This window comes from Indicator indicator, chromosome 1 (assembly GCF_027791375.1).
Source record: "Indicator indicator isolate 239-I01 chromosome 1, UM_Iind_1.1, whole genome shotgun sequence".
In the NCBI taxonomy this organism is placed as follows: domain Eukaryota; kingdom Metazoa; phylum Chordata; class Aves; order Piciformes; family Indicatoridae; genus Indicator; species Indicator indicator.
The window spans coordinates 34,115,806-34,131,920 of NC_072010.1; the positions used below are offsets into that span (position 1 = coordinate 34,115,806).

The following is a 16,115-nucleotide window of genomic DNA, read 5'->3' on the forward strand; positions in this document are numbered from 1 at the left end:
CAGCATAATCCTCAGGTTTCTGTTCTTCCACAGAATCTCCTGTATAATACAGGCCATACAGAGGCATGTACTTCTAGAATGTCTTCTAAAGTACAGTCATGCAGACTTCTACTTGTCAGGGAAATGGCTAAAAAAGGAGACAGGTATCACGTTTTTAACCTATTTTCCTAAGGAAACAAGACACGTGGCACCATGTTTTCTGACAGTAAGGCTTAAACAGAGCGTGTTGTGCAATTCCAAGCAAGTATTAAACCCTGGTTTTGTTGCCAAATACACTCAATTCCTGCAAATGTCATGAAAACAGGCCAGATAGAGCGTGATGCTCTGTATTCCTGCTGGGGAAAAGTGCTATAAACATAAGCTTAGACCTTAGCCCAGAGGAGCCATGTGTGAGCTCAACTGTAATTAAGAAAATAATGGGAAATTAGGAGTTTATTGGTTCAGCTGCTCATGTATCTTCTGCTCACTGATAATAGAAGAGTTAATGGCAAATATTAAGAGGGGCAGTGTAATTATACAGCACAATTTGTGTAGCTTGGTAAATCAGGCATATCTGAGCAACAGGCCTATTAGTATGGCCACATGCTGGATCATCCACAAAGGAAAATTAAATAGGAACAGTGGACACAAGGATAAATATGATGTGTTGGGTTATAGTCAACATGGCTTTTGTGAAGAGAAGCAATGCATTCTGAAGAGCCTGTGGTGAGCAAGACTGATGATAGAGTCTCTTTAGCCAAAAGCATTTGGCACCCCTTCCTAGAAGCTCATGAAGAAATTATACTACTTTGGGGATAAATGGGAAAGGCTTCAGATGAATGAACTATTACTAAAAATGTAGAAAAAAGACCAAGTGGCCATTTGTTAGAGTGAAGAAGTGAAAGGAAAGGTCACTGGTGGAATTGTACTGGGATTTGTGCTAAAGCCTGTGCTGAAATATCGGTCTGTATATTCATAAGTGACCTACAATAGGTGATAAAAATTGCTAGTTGTATGAAATCATTTGAGAAAACAGAAAGGGAAATCCAACTGCAAGAATTTTGAGAAGACTGGTGACAGGAAAATAAAATGGCAGATGGTGTTGAGCGCTATTGAATGTAAAATGCTGCGGGTGGAAGAAAACAATTCTGATTTTAAATACACAGTGAAGAAGTCTCAGCTATCTGTTAGTGCTCCCTGTCAGCTAGATATTAGTGCTCAACAAATATTAATAATGATGCTGTAACACTCTCCAAAGAGTGTCCACCAACTATCAAAAATGCTAACTGAATGTTAGAGACTATTAGCAAAAGAACAGAGAGTATAGCAGAAGGCATCAGAATGTCACTGTAAACATCCATAGCCCATTCACCTCAGGAGTGATGTGTGCAACTTTGGTCCCCCATCTCACAAAAAGTTATTGTAGAGCTGAAAAAGAAGAGAGGAAGACAAAGATTACAAACAGTATGGAAATGTCCTCATGCAAGAAATGGCTAAATAGGTAAGAACTACTCCATTTGGAGGAGATAAAAATCATGGAGCTGATAGAATTTTAAGTAAACTGGTGACCAGGGGACAGTTGCTCCTTCTGTTCTGCTGCAGCCATTCTAATCCTGTTTATATTTACCCAACTGAAGACAGTGACTTAGAAGGTGATAAGGCTGGGGAAAAAAAATGTAGGGCAGTGGTAGATAACAGCTGTCCTTAACTTCCAGTGTAGCTTTGTAGCTGAGAACCCAGACATGACCCTCAGGTGCATGGTAAAGGAGTAACATGTAGAAATAGACAGCCCACTGTGCAAAATTATTAAGATCATTAAGAACTGTCTTTAGTTCTGGGATTTTTAAATCTATGTTTGATTACCCTTCAAATCCCTTTGTGTCTATTACAGATTATTATATTTTTCTTGGCGGTGGTTTCTATTGGCTAGTAGTTTGCCCTGTACATAGATGAAAGTCTGTGTTTGGCTGACCAAATAGCTTAAAATGCAGTTAGTTGTACAAATTAATGTGCTTCTCTAACAGCCACTTACATTTATAAAACACACAAAAAGCATGTGCAGTTATTAGATGTGAATATTGCCACTTTCTGATGATAGTAAGACAGGAGTAGTAATATTATCCTCACAATCTCTATGAGTCAAGACACCTTAAGGCCAATTTTATACTTAAATAGCAGTGGTGAGGAAGATACTGGAAATGGTAATGACGTACCATGGAAAAAAAATCTGTCATCAGCTTCTACATCTGTTCAACTTCAGTTGCCTCTAGAGTAACTCTCCTCCATTTAAGGTCTCCTTCCACCAGTTAGAGAACTTAATGAGGGCAGTAACAGCCCTTTGATTCAAGGCTGGCAAGATCCAGTGTCAGCTCTGTCAACTTCAGAGCTGCTTTTGCCCAATGGAGGAAAAATTTTCTTCCTCCGCATCTCTCTGTGCTGCCTCGTTGGGATTTGATTCAATCAAAGCATAATATCTACAAGAGTAATAGAGAGATGACTAGGACAGCAAACAAGATGTAACCTTATGTTTCACTGGCCACTGAAGTTATCCCCTAAAAGGAGAACAGTGGCATTTATTAAGTCATATTTGAACCATGCTCTTAACATGATCCAATGATTAGGCTAAAGTATCTCATTGTAACCTACATTATACAGTTTTCTCATATGAGAAATTTCCTGTGCATGTGCTGATGGACTCTTTGAGACATTACTTTGATGAAAATAAGTAGTATTTCTGAAATCTCCAGCTTAAAAATATAGATTTTTTTTCTTTTTTTGTGGTATATAGTTTGTAGTAGCAGTTGCTACGCTGCATGAATGGAATCAGTAACCAGAGCTCATTCCAGTTCCTCGGTTTCTAATGAGTGGAATTAAGTCTTCAGAGAGTAAGAAAGCCACTGATTATTTTAAAATATCATTGACTCCAGTCAAACACTGACACTTTGCAAGATGCTGCTAATTTTTCTCAGGACAAAGCTGAAGTTTTGGTATGTATGCAAATAGCATACATTTCTCGTTTCTAAAAGAGGAACTGTTTGGAAAATGAAAAGAATACACAACTGTGTAGTGTGCAATGAGAAGTCTGCAGTTTATCACTCTTTTCTTTCTCTTCCTTACACTCCTCTTGCCTTTTTTTATAAGAACAGACTTCTTTCAGCCTTCAGATATGCCTGCTGTTACCTGTTTCTGTTGTAGCCCCATCTGCAAGGGCCACAACAACATGTGTTGCAGATCTGAAGGGTCTCTTGTACAACATGTTGAACTTGGGAGACCATCAGGTTTGTTGACTCACCTTGAGTACTGTGTCCAGTTCTGGGCCTCTCAGTTTAAGAAAGATGTTGAGTTGCTTGAACATGTCCAGAGAAGGGCAACAAAGCTGGTGAGGGGTCTGGAGCACAAGCCCTGTGAGGAGAGGCTGAGGGAGCTGGGGTCTGGAGAAGAGGAGGCTCAGGGGAGACCTCATTGCCGTCTACAACTACTTGAAGGGAGGTTGTAGTCAGGTGGGGGTTGGTCTCCTCTCCCAGGCAACCAGCAACAGAATGAGAGGACACAGCCCCAGCCTGTGCCAGGGGAGGTTTAGGCTGGATGTTAGGATGAAATTCTTCACAGAAAGAGTGATTGTCCATTGGAATGGGCTGCCCAGGGAGGTGGTAGAGTCACCATTCCTGCAAGTGTTTAAAATAAGACTGGACGAGGCACTGAGTGCCATGGTTTAGTTGATTAGATGGTGTTGGGTGATAGGTTGGATTTGATGATCTCAAAGGTCTTTTCCAACCTGGTTAATTCTGTGGTTGAGCAAAGCATTCAAAGGAGATTTACATAGTAAGGTTCCCTTCTGCTATCTAAGTGCAGTGCAAACTTTGTAAACCAATTCTTGACCTTTGCTCAAGATCACTTTTGTGCTGATGCTCAGTTTAGCTCTCTGCTAAATAAGGTTCTGAATTAATCAGATGGGGTTGTTTTATCCTGCCAGCTGAGCTTTCCCCATGTGAGTTACCCTTGATATCACTGATGGTATTGATTGTCTAACGATTGGTCTTTTCCAGCACTGAGCGATGGTAAAGAATAGTTTCTCTTTGCCTTCTTATACAGGACAGCTAAGTATGGTGTGTGTGAGTGTACCAAGCAGATAACGAAGGTATCCTTCGTAAAAAGTCAGGCAAGTGCCAGCCAGTATTTGTCAGCCTTTTCTGCTTGTGTAGGATAACCTGCCGGCTTCCATTTCCATAAGTGCAGGCAGTGAATCATCCCCTGTCAAGGGTGAAACGGGAGGCTCATCCCACAGTTGAGAAATCCATTTAAATTAACAGCCATGTTTCAAAGCCCTCCTCCAATGTCATCTCATCCACACTTCCTCTGAAGTGCCTTATTAAAGAAAAGTGTGGGAGTGACTGAGATAATAGGAGCCACATTCTCAGCCTCATCCTAATAATAGAGGTTAAATATGTTCCTACAAAGGCTCCTTGGCCCCTTTGAATGTGTGGATGCATCATTTATACAGGGAAGTTGCAATAAGCAAGTTATTTTGCAGGATTAACATTCCTGCACCTTTTGCACAGTACATTTTAGGTGCAATTTATTTGAAAGCATAGAGAAGGAAGGGCAGTTTCTTCTTGATCTGAGGTAGTGTTATCTCTGTCACACAAACGGTACGCTTTTACATCATCCCTAGTTACCATCATTTGCACACATGATGACAGATTTAGGAGGCCTGTCCAGAAAATTATCCAACAGCAATTTTTTGAAGCCTTTAAAATATTGTTAGTGGCTCAATAAATAGCATGTTATATAACTGATAGGAAAAGCCTGAGTCATTATTTATAACTTTACTGAAGGGCTATCGCAGGTTTTATACACACCCATTTCAGCATTCTCCATTTACTATGGAGGCAGGACTGGTAGTTCAGGGAAAGAAGAAGAGTTCCACATGCTTGGCAGAATTAATACCTGCTTTTAAATAATAAACAAAAGGTTTGAAATAAATGCAGGAAAAACCTCAGAATGTTCAGTGTTGGCCAAAGAATAGATGAATGTATAAAGATCTCGCCCTCCGGCAGAGGCAAATCTAATTTACGCTGCCTTTTACATTCAGCATGCATCTTCTTTCCGTTTTCTGAATGCCTTCCAGAAATTAAACCTTTTGATATGGCAGCTGCAGAAGACAAAGTCTTCCATTTTGCCCATTTCAAGCATCAGTAACCATCCATTCAGTGCAAAATGTGGCATGGAAATAGAGATTGTTATAACCTGTAAGGAAAGAAACTAACAGAATGATGCTATTTGGAGAGACATGTTGACATGTTGTATACTCATAGCTCTGAACAGAGCAGTTCTTGTCAAGTATACCTGAGGCTACTGGAAAATGAGCCACTGTGTACCATGCTAATATATTAATTTAATTAAGCCTGCGCTACAGCAAACATGTATCTTGCTGCCAGATTTGTCCTGAGAGCCTATGCTTGCAATCTATTTTGTAAAACAAAACAAAAGTCAGCTCCAAGTAAGATAATATCACAACTCTTCTCTCACTTGTAACTCCATCCACATAAATTCTCCTGGGGAATTTATGAAAAAAGTGCATCAGATCCTTGCTTCTCAGAGGCCCTTTTTCTTTGCTTGTCATTAGCTACTCTGAAGGAAGGAAATTGGTTTTGACAAAGCATGTATGTGCCTACATGTGTTGGGGTTCCCAGTTGGCCAGGGCTGTGGAGCTGTCTGCACCTTTTTGTTAAAATGAGTGCACCAAAGTAGCATCAAACCACTATGAGTTCATTTTGCTAGAACGCAAATCAAGAGGAGGTAATAATATACTAAAGGAAGACCTGGGTGGGTGATTTAAATTCTTGTCCTTTGCCCTTGCAGGGTAGTCTGCTTTGCTCCAGTTTTACTCCTGACCTAATCTCTATATTCCTGAATTACAGTACACTCTATACATTCCTCTAGCTGAACATCTCCCTTCTGTCACCTCTAAAGACTGGCTATGAGCCCAGGCAGGGTCTCCCAAGCTGCAGTCCTATGTTGACTTAAATTAACCCAAATCAGTGCTGCAGTGTTCCAATCCCTCCTTCAATGGGACACACATTCCCTACCCTCCTTCATCGGGCCCCAAGTACTTATCCAGACTTACAATTTAGGGAGCTCATACTTGTTAGGCTTTGGCTGCTTCTGTTTCTTAACTTCCAGGAGAATCAGAGGACCATGTGAGGGCTGGTGACTGCAGCACTTCTTTTCTACAGCACAGCAGGATCTCACCCTGATTTTCAGAAGGCCCTATCTGACCCAGAGTGCAGAAGCCAGGGTGGTGCAAACAGCCACTCCTTCTCTGCTTCTGCATCCCACTTCTTGAAATCACAAATGGCATACTAAACTGTCAGCCAAGAAACAAGGAAACAGATAACATCTGGGCACACACAGAAAATAATAAGGAGCTGGCTGAGGAGGGAGAAGACAGGACATGATGTTCCCAGCTGAACACCTTTACATCCCTGTGATAGTTTGCTCAGATGATTTCAACCTCACCTTGCCCATTCCTGGGTTGTATGTTCCCACCTTCTGCAAGAATGTGGAGGGGGCCCAACTGTAGGGTCACCCTCTGGTGTTTCGTCTGGGAGCTACAGCAGTTCCCTTTACACAGAATGTCACACTGAGTTTAAACCCAGCCTTTTTGAAAGGAAAGGTTGGTCTGTTATTAGCATGTGCCGAGAGCCAAAATGTAATTCCAAAACAGCAACATCTGTCCTACTCCCATGAGCTCATTATAGCAGAGCTGATACCAGGACACCTGGTGGGAGGGGTCCAAGGCTGGGAAGGAGGGATGTGATTCTCCCCCTCTGCTCTGTGCTCCTGAGACTCCGCCTGGAGTACTGATCCTCCCCCAGCATAAGGACATAGAACTGCTGGAAAGGCTCCAGAGTTGGTCCACAAAAATGATCAGGGGGCTGAAGCACCTCCCCTGTAGGGACAGGCTGAGAGAGCTGGGGCTGTTCAGCCTTGAGAAAAGCAGGTTTTGGGATGACCTTATAGCGGCCTCCTAGTACCTTAAGGGAGCCTACAAGAAAGCTGGGAAGGGTCTTTTTATGAGGGCTTGTAGTGTTAGGACAAGAGGGAATGAACTGAAGCTTGAGAAGGGCACATTTAGACTGGATGCTAAAAAGAATTTTATTAACAGTAAGGGTCGTGAGACTGCAACAGGTTGCCCAGGGAGGTCATGGATGCTCCCTCCCTGGAGGTGTTTAACACCAGGCTGGATGAGGCCTTGAGCAACCTGGTCTAGTGGAAGGTGTCCCTGCCTGTGGCAGGTAGAGGTTGGAACTCAATGGTCTTTAACATTCCTTCTAACCCAAACCATTCTATGAATCTATGAAGTAGATTGTTATGAAGGAATCAGCATTCTTTTTACACAGGAGAATGACAACCTTGGGCTTTATAGAATTACTTTGTTGTTCATTTAAAAGTGATGGCAGATACAAAGCTGCTCATCAAAGGACATGCAAGAGTTTCATAATTGAGAACCTGCCCTGAAGATCTGTGGACATTTCTGACGTTACATAAGAACCACATTAGCGCTGTATATTTTCTGCTCCATTGAACCACTGCTTTTTTTAGTCCCTTTGATTTAAATATCTCTAGTTTTTAAACAGTGTGCATACACTTTTGGGGTTTTTTTGTGTGTGTGTGGTTCACAGTCTGGATTTTTATCCCCCTGTATTAATTTTGAAGTATGCTAAATGTAACCTCAACATTATTCTCAAAATTTATATATTTTCCTTTGCCATGTCTTCTCCTGGAAAAATAATGGTTTCAGGAAGATAGGAGCACCAGGAAAGAGGGATTCTGGAGCATTATTGGTGATAAGAAGTAGATTTTGAAGAGAAAGTATGTGTCAGACTGGAAGCTTTACATGAGACTGGGTAGCAAATACTAGAAATGGAAGAGCTGAGGAGAACAGGAATTGGAAAAGGCAACAGATGAGAAAGAAATGGGACTGCATGTGGACTAGATTATAGAAAGATTTCCTAGAGGAAGGAAGTCTGGGTTACATGTGCCTGTCATAAAATGTTCTGACCTTGGGTGAAATGATGTATCCTATGTGGTATGTTTCTCTTTTGCAGAGGGAGGTGTCACCTTTAAAAGTGTTGTCCCAGCTGCTATAGCTTTCTTTACTCTTGATAAGCATGTTAGTGATATGGAAACAAATAAAAAGAGCTTTGTTGACAAATAATGCTATTTCTCCACTCTCCAGGACCCAACATGTATCAAATAAAGTGGTCTTCAATAGGAAAGAAAAGACAGGAAAACTTTGAGGAATAGACCTCCCTTTTACCAAATGATTATGTAAGAATTAGAGATGGTGAATCTGGCAGGAACTTGTAGGCAGCACTTGAATAAAAGATAACAGAAAAGCAAAGTATTGCACAAGAGCTCTCCATCAACTAAAGACAGGTCTGTGCCAGCTAGTCGGGGGAAATACAGGCGTGTTCATGTTGAGGAATTGCCAGTTTAAGTCTCTCCAAGCTCAGGGTCCATGCATTGTACTTATTACTTGGTGAAGACAGCTCTTAAATCCACTTTTGTCCTACTCATGAATTCTCCCTGGGTTGACTGCCATGTCCACAATACAGAGGGCAGGTCAGGACCTTGCCATAACTCAGCTTGTCTTAGGTTTCATGTAACCACAATAAACCTTTCACATAAAACAAAGACCTTCCCAAGATTACATTATTTGTTCAACAAGATTATTTGAACTATTACAGCTCTACATGTAATTTTTGCAGTGTCTTTCACAGGGAGAATGATGTGCTCACCATCTCCTTTGAAAATGTACAGAGGCTCTTGGAAATCATTTCTTACACATTTTCAGCAATGTCTTTGATCTGCTGTGCACAAAAATAAGGAGAGCTGATTTTCAAAAAAAGAAGGATTATAATACTTTTCAGAGCAGAATGAGGTCACAAAAAAAGATCCATCAAACATGGGAGCTACTCGCAAACAATGCAGTTCTTGTTTGTCAGGCTCAAAAGGACAAAAATCGCTATTTTGGAAAAACACACAGACAATGTGAGAGGGCAAGGTCTTGATCTTATGCATCACCGCTCTGCAATTGGTGGGATGATGTGGAAACCAGACCATGGAATAAGAAACTTCTTTAATTTCATTATTTAGCAATTCTTTCCCGTGTTTTCATGTCAGTGAGAAACCGCAAGTAGTTTCCTTAAGCAGCTCATAAAACAAAAGCAGGGAACGGTATTTGTGTTTTCTTGTTGAAAGCAAATTGCCTTTGATCTGTCTCATGTCATTGCGACCTAAGGGCCGTTTGTGACTAACAGATGGCTGATGAGGTTTCTTTCTTGCAGTACGATATTGTTGGACATTCAGGAGATGGCTTTAACATCGGCTTGGTTGGGAGTGACAAAGTTCCGAAGAACAATAAGCAGAGATTAGAGATTCTTCAGGTAAATCCTACTGATGAGTGATGTTGGGTAATTAAGGACTTTATGACTGTGAAGATAAAATTGAAGGTGGGTCACAGAATGCAAAACAGAAGGATAGTAAAATAAAAGAAGGACAAGGAAGTAAAATCTTTGTCCTTTCTTAAAATTGGAACAGGACCTCTCAGAGACATGGTAGAAAACAAATTATGCCAAAATAGTAGAAGAGGGGTATACCCTTTTCTGGACTGTTGCATCCTAAGTGTGTAATTTTGGCTACCTGTCAAAGGATACATGAAGTTCCAAGCATTATACAGTGGTATGTTTATAGATAGCTCTGCCTCAGGCATGTGGTCATATTGTTGGTGCATAAGCAACTCATTTAAAATGTAGAGGAATCCCAGGTCAGTGATTTAGCCTTCAAGAAGTTTTGTCACAGCAGCTGTGGGAAAATGTGCCAACACTAGATTGAAAATGTGTTAAATCACAATTGCAAAGTGAGTGGAATTCACCAAGATTTTGCTATAGTAGGATCAAGAAAAATCTAATATATTTTAGGATTTACCTGGTTTGAAACTTAATAGGTTAGAACTGTGTATTTGTGCTTCCTTTGAAGAATATTTTTAAAACACCAGCAGCTGCTTGGGTTAGAAGGTCTGGATTTCCTAATGTCTGAAATTCCTTGCCTTCTGCACAGGAAACATTTTCATCAATTAAAGCAATGTATCTATTAAATAAAACTCAAAGAAAGTATTTCAGCAGTTGTAAACTTTGCTGCTACTGTCGGGAGTCAGATATTTTATAATAACTGTGACATTATTAGGATCTGAAAGTCTATTGCAAGTTATAAATGGACAGGAGCTGGTCACAGTATTAGGAAATGAAACCCTGTTTTTTCCCTAAATACATAGGAAGGTAGCTGCTCAAACAGCAGCTGATTGTTTACCTTCCCTAAGGCCCTGTCTAATGATGTCCATACCTGAATTTTGATTGTTTGAGTTTTGATTGTTTGAATTTTGATTGTTTGACCCACTGTGCTTTTAAGAAGTGATGCCTGTCTGAAAATATGGCTCATTATGTACAAAAAGCTGCATCTTCTGTAGTTATCTGGAGCGTTGTCCACATTCCTGAAGCGTCCCCTAACATACCATAAATGAGTATTTACTTCCTTCCCTGCTAGCCGAAATGAATGTTTATTCCTGAAGTCATCTGACATGTTTCCACTTGGTTATGCTGTGCACACAGACCATGCATGCCCATGCTCAGTTCTGCATGAGTGGAGACCATACCTTGGAAGGGACAGAGCACGCCATTCGTGAAATCGTCAAGGAAGAGGCTGATGAGTATTTTGTTATCGTCTTGAGCGATGCAAATCTTGAGCGATACGGTATTCCACCATCGAGGTTCGCCCAGGTCTTGACCACCAATGCTCAAGTCAATGCTTTTGCCATATTCATAGGATCTTTAGGAGACCAGGCAAATAGGTAAGTATATTTGTTTTGCACCTTATGTAGTTTTCTTTGTTGCCATTCATCGTGAGTCTAAACTATGCTTTTATTGCTGCAAAGTTAGACGCAGCTGACCACGTGTGGTGTTCTGCACTAAGGATTTGATCGTGGTGGTGTAAAATCGTAGAACGGTTTAGGTTGGAAGGAACCTTTTAAAGATAATCTAGTTCCAACTTCCCTGTCATGGGCAGGGACAGCTTTTACTAGATAGGTTGCTCAAACTTCACCTTGAACATTTCCAATGGTGGGGCATTGTGGTGGTTCTTCTGGGCAACCTGTCCCAGTGTTTCACCAGCCTATGGTTCCAGTGTCCAATCTAAACCTGCCCTCTTACAGTTTAAGATCATTACTCCTTCTCCTCTCACTACAGGGCCTGGGAAAAAATCTCTTTTCTTAGGACCTCCCTTTATATATTGAAAGGCTGCAATAAAATCTGCCTTGACTTCCCTCTTCCATCATGCTGAACAACCCCAACTCTCACAGCATGTCCTCACAGGAGAGTTGTTCCATCTCTCTGATCATTTTTGTGGCCCTCTTCTGGACCTGCTCTGACACGTCCACATCTTTCTGGTGCTGAGGACCCCAAAGCTGGGCCAGTACTCCAGATGGGTTCACATCAGAGTGGAGTAGAGTGGCAGTCTCATGTCCCTCAACCTGCTGGCTGTGCTTCTTTTGATGCATCCCAGGATATGATTGGCTTTCTGTGCTGCAGACACATTGCTGACTCCTGTCCAGTATTTCATCCTTCATTGTTTTCTGGTTTGTTTGTTTTTTTTTTTTTAATCTACCAGCAAGAAGCAGTAGCTTCTGACTTGTGCTGGGGAGGAAACTAGTCTGTGGGTCCTTGCAGACATTCCTTATGTCCAGCTAGTTCAAAGTATTCTGCATATCCAAAGCGAGCACCTGAAGCTGTCCTCCCACTGAAGGATGTGCACTATCCCTGTATGTAGTACTTCTTAGTTGTGATGGAGACATGGTGCCTTTGCCATTGCCCAGTATGCAGTTTGAATGTGTATGGGCCTAAGAAAAGAGATTAAAGCAAAAGCTGGAGTTTAATGGTCTTCAAAATGGCCAAAATTTTGACTCAAAGATTCCCCTTGTGTTAGAGACATAAATTCCTTGGAGAGTCTGGGCCAGTAAGCCTATATTTATTGTTACCATATAATTTCACTTTAAACTGGGCACGGGTAAAGAAGGAAATTCTGTCCCAGGCATCCCTCAGTTCTACATCCACTGAGAACTAGTACATGCAGCAAAAAAGCTGCATATAGCCACAAAGGCAGCAAAATATAGCCACAAATATCAACAATGTCTTTTCTGCCTCTGAGTCTTCAAGTAGAGCAGAATGAGGGAAGGCCTGAAAGGAATTGGCCTCAGTTACATAGTTTTACTAAGAAAAGGGTTGAAAGGATACAGCTGCACTGTTAGTCACATCTGCAGGTCTGCACATCAGAGCTGCTTGAAGAGAGAACCTATTCTGAAAGATCATAATTACAGAAAGTCTGTTTACTTCTGCTAGGAACAAAAAAAAGAAGGGGGGGAAAAGGCAATCCTGCTATGTAAGAGGAGATCTCGTAATTGCCTAGTTCACTGGGTATGGAAAATGCGCACAATGCTGTCACTGAAATGCAATTCTATGTACATGGAAGTGCAGAATTAGACAAAGCCTTCCTGTAACTGCTGTGGGGGAAGGAGAAGGGAATTCTTTGTTTCAGCTTTTTTTAAAACTCAGTTTAAAAGTGAAACTTAAACTTAGCATTGGAGAAATAACATGGAGCATAAACTCTAAAAAAGCAGTGAAAAAATAAATTCCAGGCCTGCTGACTGGGCATGAAGGAGATGAGGTTTGTAACATGCATCTTGTTTAGTTTTCTTAAAAGTGGTTAAGCTGTGAATAAAAATGTGTCAGTCTAACACCGATAGAAAAATATCTTTTCATCTAATCTGCTGTGATCTCAGAAAGGAAATACAAACAGCACATTTAGAATCACTGGAAGTGTTGAACTGAAAGAGCTGGTGTTCCTTTTAGAGTAAGTAAATATCTTCATTTTTCAGAGTAAATCTCTAGCTGCCCTCAGAAAACCAGTTGTGGTAATACCTTGTGGGGTCACTGGTAGCTTGATCAAAACAAAGTTTTTGCACATCAGAAAGAGGACATGAATAGAAATCTCTAGAAACGCTCTTGATTGTCTTGCTGAAAGGACCTCTGTGACTTAGCTGCTCTCAGTGATTCCTCACACTGCCGTTTTCCCAAGCCTTTAATTGCATGGTGACAGCAAGGGAAACAGCATGGATTGGAAAGGTATTCAAAAGGAAAAAATGTTCGTTCTTAAGTAACCTCAGCTTGTGGTAGGGAAGATAATTTGAAATGGTAATTGTGTCTTGTTCCTCATTCTGCTCCTTAGGCTGCAGAGAACGCTACCAGCAGGTCGGTCTTTTATCGCCATGGATACCAAAGAAATCCCCCAGATTTTGCAGCAGATCTTCACATCCACCATGTTGTCAAGTGCCTAAGCGTCACTGATGTCAGGGTGCGTGAATTCAAAGAAGAAACCCACTCCCCCTGGAGATAGGAATCCTGAAGCCAAGGATAAACATAGTTATTAATAAAACGCTTACTGTCCTCAAATCAGCAAACCAACCCATGTCTGTACAACAGCTGAGCTGTAAAATTTCACCCCAAATCTCTCAACCAACTTAGCACATTCAAAGAATTGGAGCAGAGTAGAGGTAAATCACAGGATGGCAACAGAGCAAATGTTTTTCTGGAGGCACAAATAAATAGAAGACAGTTTGTGATCATTCCTCTGCCTGCCATGTTGCCAGCACTATGCTATCATCTCACTCTGTTTTATTAAACTCGGTTCACTTGGATTTGATAATGTTGTGCAAGGCAGAGCCAGGCAATCTGTTTCAGTGTTTCATGTGCATATGTTTGAATGGGTAGTTAGCTTCATCTCTGATTTAAACAGGACTGCTCTTGTCAGGCAGGAAACCCTTCCTTCCTCTGTTGTTGCTTTCTTGTCCTGATGGGCATCAGAGCTTCACTGCTGGATGCTGGGAACAATGAAGCAGTTTGGAAACACTGACAGTGGCATGTAAACATTCATTATCTGATCAGGCATGGTGCTCAGAATTTTCAGGTCTAGAGAAAGTGGCTGTTAAGAAGGAAAGCAAAGCAAAAATTGATTTGTTCAGCTCTGCCTTTGAAAAGTAAAGAGAGGGAACTACTGCCCTTTCTCCTTTTTATGACCAAAGATGCCATCCCGCTGCACTGTTGCCCAGAATCCCTGGGATGGCCTCAGTACATGGAAGCACCTCTTTGGTTGGGAGACAAAATTTACTAATGCTTTGCTAGAACACCTTCATGATCTGTTTTGCTTGGGTCTTCTAAAGATGGAACTGGTGGAGACATCTAGGTGTGAGAAAATAAGTTATTTTTTATAATGGGGGGGGGGGATCTGTGAATCTGTGTTAAGGTATATTTAATGTGCAGGATAGCTATAGAGACTTATTTTATAATTCAATCAGATGGTGATTGGCTCATCCAATGAGCCAATAATTCTTCATCTGCTAAAGAATTCCAGTGCATCAGGAGCACTGGAATACTTAATGAATTGAATGTACGGTTTAATTAATCTGTCTGTATCAACACTGATACTCAGCTGATAACTGAGTAGAAAGAAATCAAAGGAGAATACTCATAGAAGTCTGAAGGAGGAGTTGCAATACTTCACTGTGCTGTAGCAGTATATTTGGAGGGGAGGAGGCAAATTAGTTGAATCATGTTTGATATAACCATGGGTGTTTTAAAGGGTCCAGTTTCTAGTGATCATTCTCTACTCCATCAGTCCTGCAACAAAAATCTTTACCAGAGCATTAAAACCATCTCATATTTAGGATGTGTTTTGAAGCTTGGCCAGCTTTGAAACTCTTTATGACAAGAGACACAATGGAAGACGTTTTTCAAAGGCTTGTTGGTATTGTTATGATAACTATGTATGTGAAAACAAAGAGGCTGAAGATGCAGTTCCTGTTTGTAGAGAAGGGAATTGGGAGGAGAAGGTTGAGAAGGTTATCCCTGGCTGGGACAAATGCATGCACGCACACACACAGACACAGCTACTAAGGGGAAAGTTGCTTCAAAATATAAGTATCTTGGTCCTGTAAAGATCTGATTAATATTTTTAATGAAATGTGATTAAATATGCTAGATGCAATAAAGAACTGACATGTTAATAAGTCCACTAGTAAATGTGGTTTTACATGGAAATTCCTTCAGCAGTGTTTATTGCCAGCAGTCCTTCAAAAAAGAAGCATTTTATTACAGTTAATTAAAAAATGTACTGTGCACTTTCTAGATAACTTGAGAGGGATAAACTTTCTCACCTCGGGTTTACATGCAGTATAATACTGTTATCTTTATCATAAAAAATAGTATTATTAGAGAAACTCTAAGGTAACTCAATTTTAAACCTTTTTGTTTGATTATCCCTGTAAACTGTATTTAATGTGATGCTATTTAAAGTTATCTTTCTTCTTTGTTTCAGGAGATGTCTGTTGTGTTTCATTTCAAGGATATAGCCATTTCTGGGGCCAAGTCTGGCTGGTAGGGTAGCTAGGAGAGGGTGGGATCAGTTCCTGGTAGATTTTGAGAGAAAAGGAGAAGAAATGAATGGAACTTTTTTTTCTTTTTTTTCGTCTCTCTCTCTTTTTTTTTTTTTTCCCTTCCCCCAGAGGGAGGAAGGGGTTTGGGTTTGCTTTTAGCATCGCTTTGTGGCAAAGCATATTTGGCCTGACATCTCTGTCTCTCTAAATGGTAACAATTCAGGTCAAAATTTAGCCCGGGCCGTGCTTCTCTCACCTGCCTTAATGCCCATCGCTACCCCAGGGAAATCAAAGCAGCAGCTGTGCTTTTCTCTGTCTCACAAGGACTGGCAGTGTTACTTCACTGCTCAGAAATTCAGCACTCGCTCTTCTTTCATGTCCCTGGGACTAGCAGAGCTTCTTAACATGCATTTATCTTTAATTAGTAAAACACTGAAAAGCAATGTAGCTTTCACTAACAGCAGCGCCAGTGACCGTTCTTGTTGCAATACATGCAGCAGCATTGTGTGTCACTCGTTCCCTCTGAAGGCATGTTAAGGTATTTTTCATCTCCTCCCAGTTTGTGAAGGCACTTTCACACTCATCAGTTTGC

At 41.0% G+C, this 16,115-nt stretch overlaps 1 protein-coding gene across 1 annotated transcript in view; it reads left to right on the plus strand.

The window, feature by feature from the left end:
- VWA8 (von Willebrand factor A domain containing 8) overlaps positions 1-13,689 on the plus strand; it is a 176,075-nt gene extending 162,386 nt beyond the window's left edge. Inside the window, exons 42-44 of the mRNA XM_054399196.1 lie at positions 9,333-9,431; positions 10,653-10,891; positions 13,321-13,689. Of these exons, the coding sequence (XP_054255171.1) occupies positions 9,333-9,431; positions 10,653-10,891; positions 13,321-13,429 (447 nt within the window). The 3' untranslated portion in view covers positions 13,430-13,689. The remainder of the gene's footprint in view (positions 1-9,332; positions 9,432-10,652; positions 10,892-13,320) is intronic.
- Positions 13,690-16,115: the final 2,426 nt, after the last annotated feature.